The sequence below is a fragment of the Theropithecus gelada genome, chromosome 15 (genome assembly GCF_003255815.1).
Source record: "Theropithecus gelada isolate Dixy chromosome 15, Tgel_1.0, whole genome shotgun sequence".
In the NCBI taxonomy this organism is placed as follows: Eukaryota; Metazoa; Chordata; class Mammalia; order Primates; family Cercopithecidae; genus Theropithecus; species Theropithecus gelada.
The window spans coordinates 47916416-47940789 of NC_037683.1; the positions used below are offsets into that span (position 1 = coordinate 47916416).

The 24374-nt window shown below is 44.2% G+C and overlaps 2 protein-coding genes across 2 annotated transcripts in view; one reads left to right on the forward strand and one right to left on the reverse strand.

Annotated features, from left to right (window-relative positions):
• Positions 1 to 1037: 1037 nt before the first annotated feature.
• NUDT2 (nudix hydrolase 2) lies at positions 1038 to 6015 on the reverse strand. Its single transcript, XM_025359719.1, has 3 exons — positions 5868 to 6015; positions 5549 to 5684; positions 1038 to 1630 (listed from the first exon to the last, which is right to left on the reverse strand). Exons 1-3 carry the CDS (start codon positions 5961 to 5963, stop codon positions 1314 to 1316), a joined length of 549 nt encoding a protein of 182 aa, XP_025215504.1. The 5' UTR covers positions 5964 to 6015; the 3' UTR covers positions 1038 to 1313.
• A 9207-nt stretch (positions 6016 to 15222) lies between these two features.
• The window catches only part of KIF24 (kinesin family member 24), a 76143-nt gene continuing 66991 nt past the window's right edge, over positions 15223 to 24374 (forward strand). The window contains exon 1 of the mRNA XM_025358837.1: positions 15223 to 15360. The gene's annotated coding sequence lies outside the window, so the exon portion shown is untranslated. The remainder of the gene's footprint in view (positions 15361 to 24374) is intronic.

The window sequence follows — 24374 nt, forward strand, 5'->3', positions numbered from 1 at the left end:
TTCAGGTGATCCACCTGCCTTGGCCTCCCAAAGTGCTGGGATTACAGGTGTGAGCCACCGTGCCCAGCCTATTTATTTACTTTTGAGACAGTCTCACTCTGTTGCCTAGGCTGGAGTGCAATGGCACCATCTCAGCTCACTGCAACCTCCAACTCCCAGGTTCAAGCAATTCTCCTGCCTCAGCCTCCCAAGAAGCTGGGATTACAGGTGTGCACCACCACGCCCAGCTGTTTGTGTTTTTAGTAGAGATAGAGTTTCACCAAGTTGGTCAAGATGGTCTTAAACTCCTGACCTCAAGTTATCCACCCACCTCGGCCTCTCAAAGTGCTGGGATTATAGGCGTGAGCCACCATGCCTATCTAGTCTCTAATTATTTAAGGTAATATTTTTATTTTTTGAGACAGTCTTGCTTTGTTGCCCAAGCTGGAGTGGGGTGGCACGATCTCAGCTCACTGTAACTTTCATTTTCCAGGTTCAAGTGATTCTTTGCCTCAGCCTCTCGAGTAGCTGGGATTACAGGTGTGTGCCACCACCCCCAGCGAATTTTTGTATTTTTAGTAGAGACAGGATTTCACCATGTTGCCCATGCTAGTCTCAAACTCCTGACCTCAAGTGATCTGCCCACCTCGGCCTCACAAAGTGCTGGGATTACAGGTGTGAGCCATCGTGCCCAGCCCTATTTAAGGTAATATTTACTGAGTACTTACAACATATGTGCCTGGTGCTGGTGAAAGATATATTAGTGAGTAGAACAGACCCAATTCCTGCACTCCAGTCCCACTCACTTGGAAATCCTGACTATGGGTCACAAAGTCTCAGGGCCACTGGTGGGGATGGGGTGGGTGTGCTTGGCATTCCAGAGGCAAGAGAGCCATCCTGGCAGTGCTGGGTCTCTTCCATTTGGAATCCCTAGCTCTTAAGTTCTCTGGGGATACTGTATGGACACAGAGTTCCCTCTGGTTAAGGTCAGAACTCTGATTCACTTCAGCTTTCTTCTTCCCACCAATGCCAAAAGTCCAAGAAATAAACACAACAGGTTAGAAGGACAACCTTGAGCTGCTTGCAGTTTATTTATAAAATACAAGGTACACTTACTGGGCCTGGCCTTTTTTATTTTTACTCTTTGCCTTCCTTTCCACCCAGCCAAGATTTTTGCATGCTGTCATCTGGGAGTTGAGCCGATTTCACGAATCTATCTGCTCTTGGCTGTGATGAGCCAAATACTAGCACAACCTTCCCTGGACCTGAGGGTGGCTTCATCTTAGAAGGCCCACAAGGATCCTACTGAAGCAAATGACTCTGCTCCAGTCAGCTCAGACCTCTGTGGAGCAAAGAAACTGGTGTCCTTCTTGGAGTGCTGCCTTCATCTCCTTGAACTGAGCCAACTGGCAGGCCTCCTCCAGCCCCAGCCAGCAGTAGGCTTGGTGCTCATGGGAGAGGCGGATCTCCACATCATAGTCCTTCACCTCTGCCAGCCAGTAAATGACTGTTTTAGGCTTGTTCCTGGCCACATAATTGAGTTCTCTTTTGAACCCCTCAATGATGGTCAGCTGGCCTGCTTCTATGCCCGCTTCCTCTCGAGTCTCCCTCAGGGCTGTTTCCAAGTCATCCTCTCCTGGTTCCACATGGCCTAGTTAGGAGAAAATAGGAAGAAAAGGAGGAGGAAATCTTCCAAAGTTCCCAAAGCTGGATTTTCCAGACTATATATATATTTTTTTCTGTTTTGTTTTGAGACAGGGACTCACTCTGTTGCCCAGGCCAGAGTGCAGTAGGGCAATCAGCTCACCGCAGCCTTGAATTCCTGGGCTCAAGTGATCCTCCCACCTCAGCCTCCTGAGTAGTTAGAACAACAGGCATGTGCCACCATGCCCAGCTAATTTTTTGTTTATTTATTTATTTATTTGGTAAATATGGGGTCTCACTGTATTTCCCAGGCTAGTCTCAAACTCCTGGCCTCAAGTCATCCTCCTGCCTCAGCCTCCCAAAGTGCTGAGATTACAGGTATGAGCCACCACACCCAGCCATTCAGTGACTTTTCTAGGTGTTCCTAGGCTAAAGGAAGCCTGGAGATTGGCAATATCCTAACATGCCTGGGAAGGGGGTATAGGGCAGGTAGTGTCTAGTTCTTGGGGTTTGAGCAATCCCACCTTCCCACTCCATCTTCTCTGCAGAGAGTGAAACACACCATGTGTATAGCAAGTCAGGTTTAGAATACTGCTCTTTGATGGTATGAGATGACCTTCTTCAGATGTCTGATTTCTTATTCTTTGGAACTTTCTTCATCCCATGCTCTAAGGAATCACTTTTCTACTGGAGACCTTAAAGTGACCTTTTCCAAGGAGGGGGAAGTCCTTTCTTAACAAGTGGAAGTTAGCTGACGAGGAAGTACTTTGCCTACAATCCAGTGAGGACTTAACATTGTCTGCAGGTGGACCCTGACATTCCAGGGCCAAAAGACAGGCTCAAAACCCTGCACAGCTGAATGAGCAGCTGTTTCTATTAAGCTACCAGGCTTTTTCCAAATTGTTTTCCTCTTTCTTACTGGGCAAGGCCAGATTTCAGTTTCATAGGGAAACCCTTGATGGGAACTTAGACTAAGGGCCAGCTGAGAACCACTTCTAAGAAAATATGTTAGCAACACCCAAACCCAAGAAGACAGCTGCCAAGAAACTGCTGTGGGAGAACTTGAAGCTCTGCAGGCTGGAGCAGCTCTCAGTTTTACCTCTAGGCCCCTCCCACAAATCCTTAGCTTCCCCAGAGGGGGCAAGGACTGGGAAGGGTCTGGCAGACTCTGTCTACACTTGGCTCCAGTAAGTTTCTAGGGAGGCCTCCTGGCTCACAGGCTCATGGGGAGCAGAATCTCTCAGTTGTTCCCTCCTTGGTTTGGAGATTGGGGGCCCTCCTCCTTCCCAGGGGTCTACAATGCCCAGAGCCAGTTGCTGCACAAAAAACTCCCCAGGGGCCGGGTGCGGTGGTTCATGCCTGTAATCCCAGCACTTTGGGAGGCCGAGGCAGGTGGATCATCTGAGGTCAGGAGTTTGAGACCAGCCTGGCCAACATGGTGAAACCCTGTCTCTACTAAAAATACAATAATGAGTTGGGCGTGGCAGCGGGCGCCTGTAATCCCAGATACTTGGGAGACTGAGGCAGGAGAATCACTCGAGCCCGGGAGGCGGAGGTTGCAGTGAGCCGAGATTGTGCCATTGTACTCCAGCTTGGGCAACACAGGGAGACTCGTCTCAAACAAACAAACAAAAAAACCCAGAAACTTAGTACTTAAAAACCATTCTAGCTTACGGCTTCTAGGGAATTTTCTCTGCACAAGCACCTCCTATAGTGGTGTACACAAAGACAGATAGGTAATGCATCGGGGGAGCAAGGTGGGAGGGATGCTGCTAGTGACGGGTGATACTGATTCTGGACGTCCCACCTACCCTCAGAGGTGTATGGAAGTCCCTGAGCACACCCCTCCCAGGGGCATCTATTCAGTATTCTGCCCATCAGTGTTAATTAACAGGGTAGCTTCTGCTGAAGCAGGAAAGGATTAGGAGCGGTCCACTGACATCAGGTAGAGAGAGGAACAAGGCAGTGTGACTCAGGTGATCTGGAGACAAGTGTGACTATTCCTATTCACAGAATTTGTGAAGCTTCTGTCTCTTTTTTCACTTTGTTTCTCCCCAGTACAACTCAAACATGCAAAATTTATTTCCTGTTCCCATTTCCTTATTTTCCTTCAATCCTGGATCTTTGTCCAACCCTTCTAACCCCACTCCCTTTTAAAGTCCCTGCTTTCAGCTAGGTGTGGTGGCTCACGCCTATAATTCCAGCACTTTGGGAGACCAGCTGGGCAGATCACTTGAGCCCAGGAGTTCAAGACCAGCCTGGGCAATATAGTAAGACCCTGTCTCTATGAAATAATAATAATAATAACAAAATAATTTTAAAAATAAAGTCCCTGCTTCCTTCTTTCTGAGAGCTATTCCTCATTCCAGCAGGCACCTGAGCCACAGTCTGTCCCTCCCAACTCAAACCATCCCAATGGCCTCAGCTAAGAAGGGCTCCTTTTTCCCATTTCTGCCTACACAGCCTGGCTTCTCTTTCAGGACTAAATGACTGCAGCTTTCTGACTCTTAGAGGTGGGGTCAGGAGTACTAGTGGATGAAAACTGGCCAGCTTACAAACAGATGTTGGCTTGGCCTAAGGCCAAGTAGTCTTCACTGTTCTTTCCTCTGGAGACTTGGCCAACTCCACCCTCAGTGCTGAGTGATAGACTCAAGGCACAGGTAGCTAGCTGGTCAAGCTGCAATTCCAAGGTCTCCATAATCTTTACAGCCTCCTGGTCTAAGAAGGCCCTGCCCATCCCCTCACTCCTCCACTCCTGCCACAATCCGCAGATGAATCTATGATCAGGGAGCCTAACTTCTCTATGTTCCAACTCAAAATACAACTATGTTCAGAAACACTGTAGAAGTCATACTCTCTGTGTTTAGTTCAAAAGAAAAACCGGGCCGGGTGCAGTGGCCCACGCCTGCAATCCTAGCACTTTGGGAGGCCGAGATGGGCAGATCACCTGAAGTCAGGAGTTTGAGACCAGCCTGGCCAACATGGTGAAACCCCGTCTCTACTAAAAATACAAAAATTAGCCGGGTGTGGTGGCGGGTGCCTGTAATCCCAGCTACTCGGGAGGCCGAAGCAGGAGAATTGCTTGAACCTGGTTGAGCTGAGATTGCGCTACTGCACTCCAGCCTGGGAGACAGAGACTTCATCTCAAAAAATAAATAAATAAATAAAAAGAAAAACCTAATGATAGGGACACTGAACTAGGAGTCAAAGGAAATTGATCAAATGAAATCAGAGACAGGCTAGAAGAAAACTTAGGATTTTCTTTTTTTTTGAGACAGGCTGTGTTGTCCAGGCTGGAGTGCTATGGCACGATCTCGGCTCACTGCAGCCTTGATCTCTCGAGCTGAAGTTATTCTCTAACCTCAGCCTCCTGAGTAGCTGGGACTACAGGTGTGCACCACCATGCCTGGCTAATTTTTGTATTTTTTGTAGAGACAGGGTTTCGCCATTTTGCCCAGGCTGGTCTCAAGCTCCTGGGCTCAAGCAATCTGTCCACCTCGACCTCCAAAAGTGCTGGGATTATAGGCATGTGCCTGCCCAAAACCTTAGGATTTTCTAATCAAGCCCTTGTTTGACAGATGAAAAATCCAAAGCTCAGAGAGGTGGGCACACAACTCAGTCAACCTCAAGGTCCCCAATTCCCTGCCCACTGGCTTTTCTCTTACCCAGCCATTCACCACAGAGGTTGGAGAGCTGGCGAATGATACTCATAAAAACACCCTGGGATTCAGTCACAGAATTCTATTTCCAGCTCTACTCTGGCCTGGTCTAGAGACCTTGTATGTAGAAAGGTTCAAGGCTCCTACCTTCCCTACCCTCTTTTGCTACATAGTCACTGGGAATCAAGCCTTGGGGAGGGCCTGGCTGGGTAGATTTCTGAGCAGCGCTTGGCAGTTTCCCAAGAGCTGGCCCCTCTGGCGTCTACCTTTGGGAGGAGTCCAGTGATGAATGCCATCTGATGCCTGCAGCAGTAAAAACTCAATTGTATTGTTGTCCACTTTGGGAATGAGGCATCTTCGGAAGATGATCAAGCCACATGCTCTCAGGGCCATGGTCTTATCCTAAGGATTTAACAAAGAAGATACAGAATACTGGGAAGTTACACAAAATAGGAAGCTCCATACTGGGGGGTAGCAATCTGGTGCTGGACAGTAGCACAGACTAGCTAACTGTGATCTCATAGCCCACAGAAAAAGGCAGCATGCCCAGGAACAATGGAGAGCATCCAGGAATCAGAGACTGACCTTTGTGTGTAACTGCAGGACCTTGGCAACTACCCTCAGTTCAACGTGGCCTCTATCCCAACACCTCCAGGGCTCCCTGTAAAACAGGGCTGGCATGCATTTGTTATGCCACTGGAGATCCTCAGAAGCAAACGTACTGAAACAAGAGAGATGCTGGGAATGGGAGAGAAGCAGTACAAGTTTTATCATCAAACCCGTAACCCCATTTGCCCCAGCCCATATCCTGAGCCCCTGAAGCGCACAGCCCCCCAGCAATGTGGTTTCTGACAATGCAGAGAGGTCATCTACGGAGGAGGGTAACTTCATAGAGAAAAAAATATTTCGTTGAGTTTTTGTTTTTCTTTTGAGACAGGGTCTCCCTACATTGCCCAGGAAGTGATCCACCTACCTCAGCCTCCCAATGTGTTGGGATTATAGGCATGAGCCACCATGCCCAGCCTGATATTTTTTTAGTCTTTTATTTTATCCATTTTTTGTTTTAAGAGACAGGACTCACTATGTTGCCTAGAATGGCCTCAAACTCCCGGACAGAAGTGGTCCTCCCCTGGGTGGATCATGAGGTCAAGAGATCGAGACCATCCTGGCCAACATAGTGAAACCCTGTCTCTACTAAAACTACAAAAATTAGCCGGGCCTGGTGGCACGTGCCTGTAACCCCAGCTACTCAGAAGGCTGAGGCAGGAGAATTGCCTGAACCCGGGAAGTGGAGGTTGCGGTTGTGGTGAGCCGAGATCGGACCACTGCACTCCAGCTTGGCGACACAGGAAGACTGTCTCAAAAAAAAAAAAAAAAAAAAGACAAAAAAAGAAAGTGGTCCTCCCCCTCAGCCTCCCAAGCAGCTGGCAATACAGGCACATGCCACCATTGCCTGACATTCCTGGTGCCCGGGGGTAGCAGAGCTGATGCAGAGAGGGCGGCTGGAGCAGGAGTTGCTATCCTCCATGGCCCCTTTGCTGGTGCTCAATCAGGATGAGTTTGCAGCTGTCAAAGGCATAAAAATCAGGCCCAAACAGAAACCTACTCCAGGGCAATTCTCAGGACTGCCAACAGATGGTAATGTTACTCTAGAGAATAGCAGTTTCTCACCAAAAACCAAACCCAACACCAAGATCTTTCCAAGCTTTTCCAAACCTGTAACAAAAGTTTTTAAGGATTGGAAATAATCTGAAAGGGGATTTCTGAAATGATCTGTGCTCTCATATACTGTTGGTAGAAAAGTAAATTCGCATATCCCCTTAGGAAGGCAATTTGACAATAATTATCAAAACATAAAATGCACATTCCCTAAGAGTCAGCAATTCCATTTCTAGCCACTCTCACATAAGAAATATAGGTTTAAGGCCGGGCGCGGTGGCTCAAGCCTGTAATTCCAGCATTTTGGGAGGCCGAGACGGGCGGATCACAAGGTCAGGAGATCGAGACCATCCTGGCTAACACGGTGAAACCCCATCTCTACTAAAAAAATACAAAAAACTAGCTGGGCGAGGTGGCGGGCGCCTGTAGTCCCAGCTACTCGGGAGGCTGAGGCAGGAGAATGGCGTAAAACCTGGGAGGCGGAGCTTGTAGAGAGCTGAGATCCGGCCACTGCACTCCAGTCTGGGCGACAGAGCGAGACTCTGTCTCAAAAAAAAAAAATAGGTTTAAGATGTACACACAATGATGTTCACTACAACTTTGTTTGCAATATCAAAAAGGAAAAGAGCTAGAAACAAATATCCATCAATATGGGAATGGGCAAAAAGTACAGTATATCTATATGATGAAATAGTATGAAGCCATTAAAAAAATGAGGTCAAGGCTGGGTTCAGTGGCTCATGCCTTTAATCTCAGCATTCTGGGAGGCTGAGGCAGGAGGATCACCTGAGTCCTGGAGTTTGAGACCAGCCTGGACAACATAGTGAGACCTCATCTCTACAAAAAAATAGAAAAAAATTAGCCAGGTGTGGTGGCATGCACCTGTAGTTCCAGCTACTTGGGAGGCCAAGGTGGGAAGATTGCTTGAGCCTGGAAAGTTGAGGCTGCAGTGAGCCATGTTTGCATCACTGTACTCCAGCCTGGGCAATACAGTGAGACCTTGTCTCAAAAATAAAAGAAAAAGAAAAAAAAAATTAGGTCAAGCCTAATGTGCTGCTTGTAAGAAAAATTTTTAGACACATGAAAAGAAGATAGTTCTGAATAGTATGTATAATGAAATCCCTGTTTGAGTTTACAAAATCATATATAAAGTGGTAGGCTTTCATTAAACACCATGTTCTATTTTCCTGGACTCCCTGTTTATGCCAAGATCTTACCCCATTCCAGAAGCCAAAAGGAAGCACCCCATCACTGTAGAACTGGTGAACAAAGATTTCATATTATTGGTCCATGGCTGAGGCAGAAATAGGTAGCTAATCCCATGCCCTACCTACAAAGATGTTCAAAAAGCATTAGAAAGTTATAGATGTAGGGTACCTTGCTCCTGCCTCAGGTCCCATGGAATGAATGTTAGAATCCCTAAATAAGCTTAGGGATCCAAGACTAGAGGGCACAGTGCCCTGCCTAAGACAGGAACTCCATACCACTGCCACCATCAGCACAGCATGGACAAGCAAAGATGCCTGCATGGGGAGCCAAGAAAGATAAGCCTGCATTGGCCACATGGAACCACTGGGGAGAGGAGAGCAGCGGTGGGGTGGGGGAGGAATCTTAGGGTAGTGACAAGGGTATACCCTAGCAAGAATGTATTTCAGTGGACGCCAGTATATTAGGGATGACTACGTCTAAGAACCACATCAGCTAACAGTTCATCTCAATGGGGCCAGAAGAGCTAGGATCAGATGCTCATTCTCCACCTATGTTCTGGACCCATGGAAAGAACAGTTCTTCTAGAAATATAGAACTCCTCATTGCTCTTTCAATTGCTTGACTTGAGCCAACTATTCTCTAGAATTCCTCCTACCCACTCTATACACACAGCCTCCTACTCGTCAGAAGCAGCTCAGATGTCACCTCCTTTGTGAAACTTTCTGGCTTTAATCACTCCATGTTCTGCGTCCTTAACATGGCTTGAACAAACTTAAAAGTTCAATCAGGGAAGCAAATGCTATGAGTGACAGAAAACTAAAGATTTATTATAAGGAGTAGACATTGTGTGTCTTTAGAAGTTGGCGGAGAAATCCATGCAACTCTGTTGCCTCTGCACCTGGTGTTGGGCCTGAAGTCTGTGAGGCCAGCAGTTAGGAAGAAAACTGGATGTGAGGTGGAAGAGAACAAAGACAAACTGGAACCTCTGAGAACAAACTGGGATCTACAAGGACAACTGGAACTCATGAGGACAAACTGAAACCCACAGCTTCCTTTCACTGGCCGCAAGCTCAGTGACTCAGGTGATCTGGAGAAGCCGGAGCCCTCTGCTACAAAGCTGACTGCACACATGGCCCAGGACTCAGAGGAGCTGAAGGAGGAAATTCAGTAGGAGCTGGGGGTGCTGGGGGCTGTGTGATGACCTTCACCAACAAGGTGAGCCAGCAGATCAGAGAGAAAGTACAGGCACTGCCACCATGCCTGGTACCCTGCTCTGTCCTTCACAGTGTACAGACCTAGCTCTGTCCTTCACAGTGTACCGGCCGCTACTTCAATTCAGCTTTCCAAATCTCTCACGAAATTTTCTTGTGGACAACTCTCACCTGGAAGCAGATGGGAAGGACACTGGGAATCCAGAGTAGCTAAACTGACACAGTACAATGCCACCACAAGCGCATATACCTAGTATAGTAAATCTCTGCTGCTGCCTCTGGTAGGGAAGAGCCAGATTATAAGCTCTGTTTTCTTGGGACCCAGCACAGCAGTTCTGAACAGATGTTCATTGACTCAAAAGAACTCTCTCCCCACCTCCCACTCAAACAAATGTTTGAGTATGTTCTGGGGCCCTGGGAAATAGCCCAGTGTTTTCCTGAAGAGTGCCATTTACATAAAAGTGAATGGAGCTATTGTTGGGGGTTTTCTGTTTTTCTGGAGACCACAAAGCTGAAACTGTCCACGGGTTTGAAAGTAGCCAGCTTTCACACACAGACTCCAAGTGGATTCAAACCTCAGGGGGTTAAAGAACACAGCATCCAATATGCAAATATGCCTGCAGCCAGGATTGCGGAGGTGAGAACTCCAGGCTGACAGCAGGCAATTCACACTTCAAAAAAGTGGCAGAGTGCCTGAGGTGGTTAGAAAAAACCGAACCAAAAAACCCTCAATGTCATCAGAAGGTTCCAGAAGCTAAGGAAAAATATTCTTGGCTTTCTCCATATATACAATTCCCTCAGAGCCTAGGAGGTTTGGGACCTAGGTACCAAAAAAAGAATTTACAAATACATGGCTATGCTGTTTGTTTCAATATTTTCATCAAATTAATCAGAGTAACTTTAAAAAGCTCTCGGAAATGTAATTTTAGGTTCAGGTAGAGCTCTCCAAATTTTCCCTCTGACCTGTTCTCCATAGTCTAATATCCCTTTAGCAAAAACAGCATTTCATGTCGTGTTATCAATTAAGCATCTATATATACTATGCCAGCTATACTGTGCAAGACTTTTGACAACTATTGTTTCTAAAGCTCAAAACGACCTTTCAAGAGAAGCATTATTGTATCTAGTTTACAAGGACACTGATATTATTTTAATAGGTTAAAATACTTGCACAAGGGCATAGCTGGTCTGTAAATGGTGGGATCTCAATCTAAGTAAGTCTAACTCCAAAGTCTATAATTTTTGTCCCTATCATAGCTCTGTTCACCATAAAAGAGTAGGGCTTAGGACACAAATGGCCCTGAGAGAGGACAGACACAAATGATTTATAAAATCATTTCCAGTTTCAAAATTCCCAGTCTTTTTTTTTTTGATAGGGTCTCTCTGTGTCATCCAGGCTGGAGGGCAATGGTATGATCGCAGCTCACTGCAGCCTCAGGGCTCACTGCATCCCTTCTGGACTCAAGGAATTTTCCTGTCTTAGCCACCTGGGTAGCTAGGACTACAAGCAGGAGCCATCACAACTGGCTAAATTTTAAAAACACTTTTTTTGTAGAGATGGGGTCTTGCTATGCTGACCAAACTAGTCTTGAAGTCCTGGCCTTAAACGATCTTCCCACTTTGGCCTCCCAAAGTGCTGGGATTACAGGTGCAAGTTACCGTGCCTGGCCCCAAATTCCCAGTCTTTAATCTATATTCATTTGGAGGTTAAGATGTCAAGCTGGGATCATTTCCACCAAAAAGGTTTTAGTTGGGGGGAGAGGGCCGTAGACGTTAAGTCCTGTATCCGAAGGAGACTCTGAAGGAGGGGTAAAATGTAGCCTCAGGCTCCTAATAGCACCTGTCTCGTAAGGGTTTCTATGCCTCCTCTCCTCTTTTCTGGGAAGCAGGAACCTAAAACCACATGTTCCACTTAACTTAAGGCACTAGTGTCCAGAAAATTTGCCCAGGCCCTCCTCCAAATGAGGAGGAAGGCCAACTGTTTGCCTGCCCACAAGCAGTTCTATGTGACTGCAATTCTATGTGACTACTCCTTCACCTCCCACATCATAATTATCTTTTCTCCAATTTGCCAGTTTCTTTCTTCCCTTTTGGAGTGGACAGAAATGAGGCACCCACCCATGAGTAAAGCTCTTTCTTGTGAGAACAATAACAAAAGGAAGAGAAGGAAAAAAAAAAAAGAAATGCAAAAGAAAAGCCCCAACTACCATGAATAAATTGAGACAAAGAAAATATTCCCTCAAATGCACTTTTCCCTGGACAACTGCCACTCCATTCTTCTTGCAAAGATGAAGCTGCTGAGTCATTTTTCTATTTTTGCTGTTGGCTGAGGGAGGAAACAGGAGATTTTACCTATAATGGCATAAATATTGGCTTCTAGGATAAGGCCAAAGTCAGACAAGGTTGGGACAAAAATCATTCTTAGTGAAGGGGATTTGTTAAGCAGCCTATTACTGCCATCTGCTGCACAATTCTAGAAAGCTAACTTGGGGAATTGTAACATTAAAGCCTGAAGCCTTTAAGGGTTCAAAAGCCTTTAGGAGTAAACAAAAACCCTAAAGGGGTTTTGTTGACTCATCTCATGTCTGTTGTGTGTATCCCATGCGACAGACAGTGTGAAGGACTGACAGATATGAAGCTGAATACTACAAAGCACCAACTTCCTAGAGATTAACAGACTAGTGAAAGTGGAAGACATTCCAACAGACAAGTTACAGTGTGTTTTGTGCAACATAAGATGGAAAAGTTGGCCGGGCGCGGTGGCTCAAGCCTGTAATCCTAGCACTTTGGGAGGCCGAGACGGGCGGATCACGAGGTCAGGAGATCGAGACCATCCTGGCTAACACGGTGAAACCCCGTCTCTACTAAAAAAAATACAAAAAACTAGCCGGGCGAGGTGGCTGGCGCCTGTAGTCCCAGCTACTCGGGAGGCTGAGGCAGGAGAATAGCGTGAACCCGGGAGGCGGAGCTTGCAGTGAGCTGAGATCCGGCCACTGTACTCCAGTCTGGGCGACAGAGCGAGACTCCGTCTCAAAAAAAAAAAAATAATAAGATGGAAAAGCAGCAAAGAAGCATCTTTAGGTTAACAAGGTACCCCATAAGGATTCTGATGGGTCGTTAGTTTACCAGGCAGAAGGGAGGCAGATGCAAGGCATTGCCAGCAAAGGGAGGAGTGTGGGCAACACCTCAAGCGCAAAATGACATCTCACTGGTAAATAGCTTAGTTTATATTCTGTAGGCAATGAAGCCTCTGACTGGTCTTAGGCAAGGATATAATTTGGTCACACTGACATTTTACAAAGACATTCTAGCTGCAAGCAAGGTGGGGAATGAATTAGGACAGACTGGAAGCAGAGAGATTAACCAGTTACAAGTCTACTGCAACAGACCAGTTAACAAATGATTCTAGTTAGATCAAGGCAGAGGCTGTGAGAAAGGAAAGGAAGGGATGAATCTGAGAGATATTTCAAAGTAAAATGGACAATATTGATATTTCATTGTCTAAGGGACAGAGAGATGTTTCATAAGCCAAGGGAAAGAGAAAGGCTTTGGTTTGAGTACCTGGGTGGAAGATGGGGTGCAAGTGAATCATTTGTTCGGGAAAAGTTGAATTAGAAGTGCTATAGTCTACCCATAAGATAAATGAACAGATGTGTCTAAAGTTCAGTGATCCTCTCATCCCATCTCTTCATTTCCCAAGGTGGGAATTTTCTTTTTTAAAATCATTTTTATTAAAATAATTTTTTCTCTCCTCCCCTCTCTACCAAGACCACGGTGAAAATTTTCTATTAGAGCAAGATATAGCTCCTACCATAGGTACCTCGGCAGCCCACATTCCCTCCAATTTAGGTAGGTCAAGCTGTCCAACCTGCCCCTGCATCTATCTGGTATTCCAAGCATTTTCATCCTCCGTTAATCAGAAACACAGAAAAGCATGGCTGTCTATGCAGTCAGAAAGGCCTAGCTATTGAAGTTAATAGTTGTCACTTAGAGCAAGATACTTAACTTCCTCATTGGTAAAACGAAGTTAACACCTACTTTTCATGGTTGTTGTGGAGTTTATAAATGATATATATAGAGAAAGGGTCTGACATTATCAGAAGTACTAAATACATGAGTTATTCTTATCCATGTGTCATAAAAGATCATCAGAAAGCTTCTCTGTTGTAAAGAAATGACTTTTCATTTTGTCTGTAAAACTGCTGAACACTGTTCACCACAGTATATACATTCCTTATAAGGTCCCACAGAATAAATTCCTTTTAATATAGAAACTAGAAAAATTATTTATCTTTTGAAGAATGGATTTGTTTCCTTATTAGTAAGAATTACCTTTTTTCCCTTAACTGACTAATTTTGGTCAAAATTGGGTACTCAATTACAGTAAGTACACCAACCCACTGACCAGTGTATTTGCCTGTTCTTATTATAAAGATAATAGCTACCATTTTTTAAGAAGTTACTACTTGCCAGGCGTTGTGTCAAGTGCTTTACCTTCATTATTTCACTTAATCTTCACAACAACCCGCTGAGGCATTACTGCCATTTTTCAGAGGAGTAGAAAGGGAATTATGGCTCAGAGATGTCTGGGTAGTGATTCAAATGTAGGTCTGCCTGACTCCTAACATCATTCATCTTAACCTCGACTTTATAATAGCGTTTTACATTTGACAATTTGATTGCATTGTTTTTTTTTGTTTTTGTTTTTTGTTTTTTTGAGACGGAGTATCGCTCTGTCGCCAAGGCTGGAATGCAGTGGCGCAATCTCGGCTCACTGCAAGCTCCGCCTCCCGGGTTCATGCCATTCTCCTGCCTCAGCCTCCCGAGTAGCTGGGATTATAGGAGCCCGACACGACGCCCGGCTAATTTTTGTATTTTTTTTTTAGTAGAGACCGGGTTTCACCGTGTTAGCCAGGATGGTCTCGATCTCCCGAGCTCGTGATCCGCCCGCCTTGGCCTCCCAAAGTGCTGGGATTACAAGCGTGAGCCACCGCGCCCGGCGGCATTCAGTTTTTTGTTTTTTTTTTTAAGGCGGTGGGGTTCTCGTTCGACTTTCTTTACCTCTGCGATAACTGCCACGATATTACCCATTCAATAATTGAAGTAATTAGAAAACATAAAATCTCTTTTGGAAAGCAGGCGGGGTTTAACAGATAACAACAAAGTGAAATTGAGGCCCAGGGAGGGTCAGGTTCGGCGCCAGGGCCTCTGGGCCCTAAACCTGGACCTCTCCCGCCTCTGGGATTTGGACGACCCATCCCATCCCCACTCGGACGGGGGCAACCAAGGCTCACAGGGTCAGGGAACCTCCCTTCTCCCGGTGCAGACAGGAAAACTGAGGTCCTGAGAGCGGATGGGACCTGGCCTGCCCACACCTCACTGCCAACTTGAAGGAGGGCACATCCATCTCGGGCCCTGCAGAGACCGGAGGCAGATTCCCATCGCTCCAAGGCTCATTTCCTCCACTAAGAACTAAATTCAAGTGGACCCTAAGCATACTCACCAGAAGCAGAGGGAGGCAGGAGGCGGATCTTGGACGGAAATTGGAAGTACACCGGCCAATCAGAAGAGCCTGGTTACGCTTGGGACTACCAATAGAATTTGGCAGAAGGCTCTTCGACCCGCCTCAAGGGTGCCTGTCTCACACGGAGAACGTCGCGAGATCTTCCCTCAAGCCGAACGATTGGCTGAAAGTCGGAAATTGAGACCTACGCCCGCTGTTTCTTCAGACCTCTGATTGGTCTTCTAGAGGAAAAGTCAACGAACGCCAACCGATTCCTTGGATGCCCATTGGTGGGTGGTGCGGGACTGGCGACGCGCGGGCCACAGCGCGGGCGTTCGAACTGGCGCTTGGTGGCGTTGCCATGGAGATGCGGCCTGGCCGCCGCCGGTGACTCCCGGGTTGACAGGGCTCTTAAGTTGCGGGCCTTGGGGCTCACTCCCGACGGCACTGTCTTCTCCTCTTCTCAGACAGGGCAGACCGAGGAGTTTGGACCGAGGTGAGAAAGGGCGGGGAGAATAGAGGAGAGGTAGGTCTGGTCCGGAACCGTGGCGCCTGCCCTCCGACAGGGGTGCGCGTGACGTCCGCTGAGAGCGGGAGGAAACTGGCAGTTGTGAAGGAACCGGGAGTTGGCCTCTCTTGGTTCTTCCTAAAGTTCGCCTACTCTCCTACCTTTCATCCCCATATCTCTGCCTTTTCTTCAGCAATTATCTTGAATGCCACTTCTCTCACTTTGGGAGACTAAACTCTTGAGTCCCAATGTCCTCTTGCTTTTGAACCGATAACCCTGACCGTGCGGCACCTCTCTTACGGCGCTTCTGTTCGGCCTTGGGTTGTGTACTTCCGGGAAGCCCATTCTCTTCCCTTATCCCATAAAATTTTGAAGCCTTTAAGGTAAGGCAAGCATCGTTCACAATGTCTTGCATATAGTAGATTTTCAGGAAATATTTGTTGAGTTGAATTTAATTTACAAGAAATAGATTGGATTCCTCTTCATGCCCTGCCTCGTTGTCTCTCCGCTTCAGAGACAATTTTTTATTTCGAGGCTAGGGGAAGGCCACCCTAATCTTAAATGCAAAAGGACCTGAAAGTCCACAGTCCGCAGCGGGCCTTTCTACTCTTTGTGAAAGGCTAAACTTTTTTGGATTGGTTGCTACAACTCTTCCTGCATTTGTGGCTTTTAGCCTTGGTCTCCCAATAATTTTATTAGACTCCTTTTAGTCTTTGCTTAAAATAAACCATTCTGTTGCTGTATGCCGAGAGAGTTTATCTCCGTTTAGCTTCTTAGTGACCGGCAGCTATTGTCACATTTTAAGTGTGCTTTGGAAAATGTTTTAAAGCATCTTCTTTGTATTTGTATTCTACAAGTAGAGAGGCTTTGTAGTCTCTCGACTGAAGTGCATATAACAGCTGCTCAGGTGAACTCTCATCTATTCATCAGGTGTCCATGATAGAATTGCGTTCCTAAGACTGTTTCGTTGTTAACTCATGGATTATATATTGACAGTCTGATTGTTGGTGTGATTCTTCCTTATGTCAAATTCATAGCTCACTGGTGGCCTTAATAAAAGGAGTGAAAAAGTTCAGTACAGCAGCTATGTTCTTGTTACCCTTTTATAAAAGTTTGAAACACTACCTTATTGCTAAACTGCAGATCTGTGATATATAGTGGAAACCCACTATATGTGGGTTGGCTTTGGCTCTGTCTCTGTCTCTAATTCACTGTGGGTGGCTTTGCAAGTCATTTAGTTCCTTTATTATTATGATTTTGGCTTTTTCTTTATTTTTTAGAGAAAAGATCTTGCTCTGTCACCCAGGCTGTAGTGCACTAGCATGATAATAGCTCACCGCAGCCTTGAACTCCTGAATTTAGCCCCTTTAGACCTCACTTTTTCCATCTGGAAAATCAAAGAATTGAATTAGATTAAAATTCCTGTGGCTCTACTATCATCAAGTCAGGTAGTTGATGTCAGGTAGACCACTCGCTCTCAGCCTTCCAAAGACCAAACAGACTTTTTTCTTAGCTGCTGAAAGTGGTAGTAACCATTTATTGAGTGTTTACCCCGTACAAAGCACTGTATCCAGGGCTTTATATACATATTACATTTTTCTTAGTATAGCACATTAATGTACTGCTAAGATAGCATTTTATTTAAAACTTGTGGTTTTATATTGTTAATGAAAATCTTTAGTTATTCAAAGTGTGTCCTTGGGGCAACCTAAGGTATGATCCTATCACTTTTTAGTTTAGGGGGAACCACAGTTTCTTTCTCTGGGCTGCTCTTTTGTCCTTTGTAAAGTGAGGGGCTGAACTCGTCTAGATCCCTTCCAGATCTAGTATTCTATGATGACTGATCTGTTAATCTAGTTTCCCCATAATGGCTCAGCAAACCAGTTTATAATTTGCACAGTATAGATCCTCAACACATTTTGTTAAATAAATAATAGAGTTCTACTTCTTAAACTTTGGGTATGTGGTCATTGTATACCTCCCAAGTTACTGTCTCAAGGGTTTTGATGTTCATATTGTGTTGAATAAGAAGAGTTTTCTGTAGATATAAACTAATAATAATAGTATAATATATTGTTGAGTGTTTATATACCAGACACTGAATTTAGCAGTTAATTTACATTATTCTGATTAACCCTCATGAAAGGAAACATTTTTTCCAAGTCAGCATTTTTTTGGTCAGTTCAATGCAGTAGCTTCCTAAATGATCTCCCTCTTTCCACTTTTACCCACCTGCTGTGATCCATTCCTCACAGAACTGGGAGAGTGAACTTTAAAGACATGTATCATAGCATATACTTTCCCCACTTAAAATCCTCTAGTGACTTTCTACTTCACTTAAAAGTAAAATTTGGACACTTTTATGTGGCCCAGTACACCTTACATAATCTGGCCCCTACCTTTCTTTCCTCTTACACTATTCTCCTTCTCGCCTACTATGCCAGCCAACCTGTCCATGTTTGATGGCTTGATTATGCCATGCTCATTTCCACCTTTGGGCTAATGTGCTCACGTGGAACCCTGTTCTTCCTGATTTTTAGGTAAGTGACTCCAAGTTATTTTAGGTTTCACCTCAAATGTTCCCTTCTGAATGAAGCCTTCTCTGAACATCCAATCTAAAGTAAGCCTTGCACCTGGCTTTATTCTTCTGTAGTGATTATCATCATCTAAAACTACCGCTTATTGATTATTAATTATCTCCTCCCATTAAAATAATAGTGCCATGAGGGCAGTGACTTTATCTGTTTTTTGGGATTTTTTTTGGAGACAGGGTCTTACTCTGTCACCCTGTTGTCCACACTGAACTGCAGTGGCGTGATCATGGCTCACTGCAGTCTCAGACTCCCAGGCCCAAGAAATCCTCCTACCTCAGCCCCCCAAGTAGCTGGGACCATAGGCACGTACCACCATGCCCAGCTAATTTTGTTTATTTGTAGAGATGAGGTCTCACTATGTTGCCCAGGCTCGTCTCAAACTCCTGGGCTCGAGCAATCCTGCCTCGGCCTCTAAAGTGTTGGGATGGCAGGCATGAGCCACTGCGCCTGGCTGAACTTGTCTGTTTTGTTCACTTATATTCCTGGTGCATAAAACAGGGCCCAGCTCATACAAGTCTCTCAAAAAATATTTCTTGAGGATTGGATAAAGGTTCCTCTTGGAACTGTGACCATATCTGTGTCCATATCAATTCATTTGAGTAATACAAACTTGCATCATTTTGGTGCCCAGGAGCAGTGACTCAGGGCACCACCATCTCTTGTCACAATTTTCCTAAGTAATCAAATTACCCTGATAAATAGTTTCTACCACCTGTTACCACAAATGATATCAAATGCTTTTATAGAGTTTTAATATAGTGTAGGAATATTTATTTATTAAACAATTATTGAATATTATTTCCAATCACTGTTTTATTTATTTTTATTTTTTTTCTGAGATACAGTCTCGCTCTGTTGCCCAGGCTGGAGTACAGTGGTGCAATCTTGGCTCACTGCAACCTCTGCCTCCCAGGTTCCAGCAATTGCCATGTCTCAGCCTCCTGAGTAGCTGGGATTATAGAGTGTGTGCCAACATTCTCAGCTAATTTTTTTATTTTTTGTGGAGATGGGGTTTCGCCACGTTGACCAGGCTGGTCTTGAACTTTTGGCCTCAAATGATCCGCCCACCTCGGCCTCCCAAAGTTCTGGGATTACAGGCATGAGCCACCGTGCCTGGCCCCAGGCAGTGTTTTAGAACCCACATATAAAAACACTAATAAGACACATTGCTTTTTTCTTTTTTTTTTTTTTTTTTTTGAGATGAAGTCTCACCCTATCGCCCAGGCTGGAGTGCAGTGGTGTCATCATGGTTTACTGTACCCTCAACCTCCTGGGCTCAAGTGATCCTCCCACCTCAGCCTCCCAAGTAACTGGGACCACAGGTGTGTGCCACCATGCCCCATGCCCCATTAATTTTTATATATTTACTTATTTATAGAGATGGGGTATCCGTATGTTGCCCAGGCTGGTCTTAAACTCCTGGGCTCAAGTGATCTTTCTGCCTCAGTCTCCCAAAGTGCTGGGATTACAGGTGTGAGCTGCTCTGCCTGGGCAAGCACATTCCTTGTCCGCAAAGAGACTATACTTTATTAGGGGAAATAGACATAGTTAAATAATTATCATGTAATAATTATTAACATAATTAACTGTAATAATAGAGATATGCTAAAGGTATGATGCAGACATGGAAGGGACATCTGATCATATTGGGGGAGACCAGAAAAGACCTCATTTGTTGTTATAATCAGTAAGAGGTAGGCAGGTAAAGGGAAGTTTGATGATAGTGGAGGAGGCTGCTTAAGAGCACAACGTGAATGAATGCACAGAGAAATAAAATGGTCTAAGAAGTTGACTAAACTGGAGAACGAGGAAGGGGCTAGATTATAGAAGGATTTGTGGGACATCCTTAGGAGTTTGGACTTTGTACTCTGTGTAGGTGATTAGATGCCACTGAAGGGTTTTAAATAAGGGAGCAGCATTGCTATAACTGCTTTCAAAAGAGTGATCTGTCTCTACAGTCTGGAAGATGGTTTGATGGGGGGCATAACTGGAGGCCAGGAGAACAGGTATGAGATATGTAATGAATAGGTGGAAGATATGGGGCTGAATAGCCAGAGCAGTGGTGGTAGGAATGAGGATAGGAGAGGAGAAATTTGGCAATTATTTGGGAGATTAAATTGTCTGGATCTGTTGATTACGTTTGGGATTAAGGGAGAAGAAGGCCTCTAGGATGCTTTCTCATTTAGTTCTGAGTGACTGCATGAATGGTATTTTCACTCCACTTCCAAAGAAGAGAAGTGGAGGGGCAGATTTTGTCAGGAGGTATAATGAATTCTGTTATTGACAAGTTCAGATGCTCAACTGTGGAGACATTTTTATAGTGATTCTTGCTGTTTTTGCTGCAAGACATAGCCATGAGATTGTTTTACTACGAGGCAAACTAAAGTTACATTGGGATTCTGGAAGTAACCCACTTAATAATAGTGCATAACATCCAGACCAAAGAGACTAATTGAGATTTCACCAGCAATGAGGGGTGGTACTGCGTCTATTACAGTCTTTTAAGTTAGCCACTTGCTTATGTGAGATTTGATTAGATAAAACTAGTGGTATAGAATTATGTAGCCAATATATGGCTATCCGATCACTTTCTAAAACAAATTTATATCATGGTTTTGAATAAATTAAATGATCTGTGCCTCAGTTTCTTTATTTGTAAAAAGGGAGATGATACTAATTGCCATCTATCACAAAAAGTCTTGGAAGATTATTCAGGTAGCACAATTAATTACATGTTAATAATTTTGATTACAGTGAATGAAATTACTGTTTTAGTCATTCTTTGCTTTCTGGATGTCACTCCTTTGGAAATAATTCCTGGTCCCATGGTGGCGACAGTTCCCAAAGGGACTGAAAGAATCTCTGTCATCTTGGTAATTTGCGAAAACTGATTGTAACAGTTATTTTTCTGATTGAACACGTGAAATATATTTTGTTGAAAGTGTTTTATGACTGCAATGTGACAAAAATCTGAAAATGACAACTTCCTGCAGTTTGGTCAGACCGAGATTTTAAAAATAAAGCACTGAATTTAAACCCAACATTGGTTACCACCTGTTACTGAGAAGTCTTTCAAAATTAAACCTCTATATTTAGAGAAAGTAATACTTGCACTGGTTTAAGATAACTAGGTTCTAAAATTTTGTTATGTTTATTTTTAGGTGATTGCTCATGCTTTTCACCAAATGTAAAAACGTAGTAAACTCATTGTAGGGCTCTTGAGGGGAATTGTAATTGCAAAGCATTAGCTACTTAACCATAAACAAACTTGAAACTATTTTTTCTTTCAGTTCAAAACAGAAACAATTTCTTGAAAACTACTTTTTTAAAATGGGTATAATTTACATGATTTATATCCCCAAATCCACATCTTGCCGTAAGAATTCTATTAAGTATCATATATTCTAATTCCTTTGCAGCAGCTGTTTTAAGCAGTTGTCTAGTATCATCTGTCTTCTGTTGAGATCAGTAGTCTATAGATAGAAGAATCCCTAGAGTTTGAAATAATAAGTTCTCTTATAGGGGGAAAAGTGTATACTGTATTTTTCACCCTTTAATCTCTCACTGATAATACTGAATTTCTTGTGTTCTTAGTGACTTTATGCCTAATATGGGGTACAGAAATGTTTTAATAATAAAATTGATTGAAAATGCTGACTTTCTTTAGTATCAGTTTCTTTAATTTGTTTTTTGGAGACGGAGTCTCACTCTGTTGCCCAGTCTGGAGTGCAGTGGTGCAATCTCGGCTCAGTGCAACCTCCGCCTCTCAGGCTCAAGCAGTGCTCCCCAATGTCAGCCTCCCAAGTAACTGCGACTAAGGCATACATCACTACACCTAGCTAATTTTTGTATTTTTTGTAGAGACAGAGTTTCACCTTGTTGCCCAGGCTGGTCTCAAACTCCTGGGCTTAAGGGATCCAACCGCCTTGGCCTCCCAAAGTGCTGGGATTATAGGCATGAGCCACAGTGCCTGGCCTTGTATCAGTTTTGAATAGTCCAGTGGTCCCAGTGACTTTGTTAGTAACTTCTTTAAAATTGGTTATTATTAGGCTGGGTGCCGTGTCTCATGCCTGTCCTAGCACTTTAGGAGGTCAAGGCAGGAGGATCACTTGAGCTCAGGAGTTTGAGACCAGCCTGGGCAACATGGTGAGACCTCATCTCTTAAAAAAAAAAAAAAAGTGATCATTATTAGTGTTTGTCTAGGGCTAGATGGGTTGGGGGGAAATGGGGAGTGACTGCCAGTGGGTACTGGGTTTCTTAATGTAAATGAATAAAGTTGGTTCGTATAAAGGGACTAGGAGCAGGTAGAACCATGGAGTGTATTAGAAGGGTATATGCCCTTCTAAAAGGGACAGCCACTACTCTGTTTTGGTCTACTACTTCCTTATCTAATTGCAGGCCCGATGTAACTACATCTTTTAATTTTCAGGAAAAGCAGGAACTGTATATTTTTAATTGCTCCTAATTTTTTAAACAGTACAACAAATTAAAAAAAAATTTTTTTAAACACTTTGTAAGCCAGACTGAAAAATATGAAGATAATCCTTCATGGACCAAATATTATAGGCTAGATCAGCTACAGATTAGATTATCTCTATTGACCTGGCTAGCTGTAGGACTCCTTTTAAAAAAATCTTACAAAAATAAAATGTAGGATAGGCACAGTGGCTCATGCCTGTAATCCCAACACTTTGGGGGCTGAGGCAAGAGGATTGCTTGAGCCCAGGAGTTCCAGACCAGCCTGGGCAACATAGGGAGACCTCATCTCTACAAAAAATTTAAAAAATTAGTCAGGTTTGGTGCTGTGCACCTGTAGTCCCAGCTACTTGGGAGACTGAAGCAGGAGGATTGGTTGAGCCCAGGAGTTCATGACTACAGTGAGCCGTGATTGCACCACTACACTCCAGCCTGGGTGACAGAGTAAGACCCTTTCTCAAAAAAAAAAAAAGTATGTATGCATGTATAGCTTTTTTTTTTTTTTATAATTTTTTTTAAATGCTATAGGTAGATCACTGTGCCTGTTTTGTTTCAGATGCTTAGTGGGTGCATTACAGAAACTGTCTCCTGTAAATGTATAATCAGTACACTTGTAGAGAGTACTTTAACATGTCTAATTTTACTGTCAATGCCTGTATAAATTATTTCAATTTTAAACTTGAAGAAGCAGAGACCCATAGATGTTAAATAATCTGACCATGTATCACACCTGGTTCTTAGCAGAGCCTGACTGAGTCCTCGGTTTTTTTGCCTCCTAATCTAGTAATCTGCTATAATGGTTACTACTGCACAAACGCTTTGGTAGTCTAACAGATATTTGAAATAAAAATCTTATTTAACATCTTAAAATAGAAAAAATAAACCATGTAGGTATTTTGCTCGCTGTTCAATTCCATCTCCCTCCCTACAGAATAAGAATGTGTTTGGTGGCAGTGGTAGTTTAAGGGCCTCTGTTTATTGGATGTCTATGATATGTTACACCAATGCTTTAGTGTTAGTTACCTTTAAATCTAGTGACATGTCAATAATTATAGCTAATCTATTTCTAAGAAGGATGGAGGGAGGTCTTACATTACAATATGTAGCTACAAAGAAAACAGTGCATAAAAATAAAAGCACACATTTGAACAATGCAGATATAGTTAAGTACATGGAGAAGGGTCATTATCCTGGTAAGCCTGTCTAAAGAGATCTAGAGCAAAAATCCTGGGGTACAGGTAAAATAAAGCTCATTTCAGCAACATTTTGGCAACTTGAGCTCAAACATACTTAAATTTGTAGAAAGAGAAAAATTACTTTAGGTCCTCCCCTTTCCCCTCCTTCCCAAGGGAGATCTGTAGCCATTTGTAGGTTATAGCCTTTTCCTTTTTTTTTTTTTTTTGAGACAGAGTCTCGCTCTGTCGCCCAGGCTGGAGTGCAGTGGCCGGATTTCAGCTCACTGCAAGCTCCGCCTCCTGGGTTTACGCCATTCTCCTGCCTCAGCCTCCGAGTAGCTGGGATTACAGGCGCCCGCCACCTCGCCCGGCTAGTTTTTTGTATTTTTTTTAGTAGAGACGGGGTTTCACCGGGTTAGCCAGGATGGTCTCGATCTCCTGACCTTGTGATCCACCCGTCTCGGCTTCCCAAAGTGCTGGGATTACAGGCTTGAGCCACCGCGCCCGGCCCCTTTTCCTTTTTTCCTTTTTTTTTTTTTTTTTTTGAGAAGGAGTTTGATTTTTGTCACCCAGGCTGGAGTGCAATGGCGCAATCTTGGCTTACTACAACCTCCGCCTCCTGGATTCAAGAGATTATCCTGCCTTAGCCTCCTGAGTAACTGGGATTACAGGTGCCCACCACCATGCCCAGCTCATTTTTGTATTTTAGTAGAGATGGGGTTTCACCATGTTGGCCAGGCTGGTCTCGAACTCCTGA

Bases quoted from the DNA above. Each gene is read 5' to 3' on its own strand.
- NUDT2 (XM_025359719.1), bottom strand. From the start codon at position 5,963: ATGCCAGCCCTGTTTTACAGGGAGCCCTGGAGGTGTTGGGATAGAGGC. The intron at 5,685-5,867 runs GTCAGTCTCTGA...TTAAATCCTTAG, and splicing joins TCCTGCAGTTACACACAAAG to GATAAGACCATGGCCCTGAG. The intron at 1,631-5,548 runs GTAGACGCCAGA...TCTCCTAACTAG, and splicing joins TCACTGGACTCCTCCCAAAG to GCCATGTGGAACCAGGAGAG.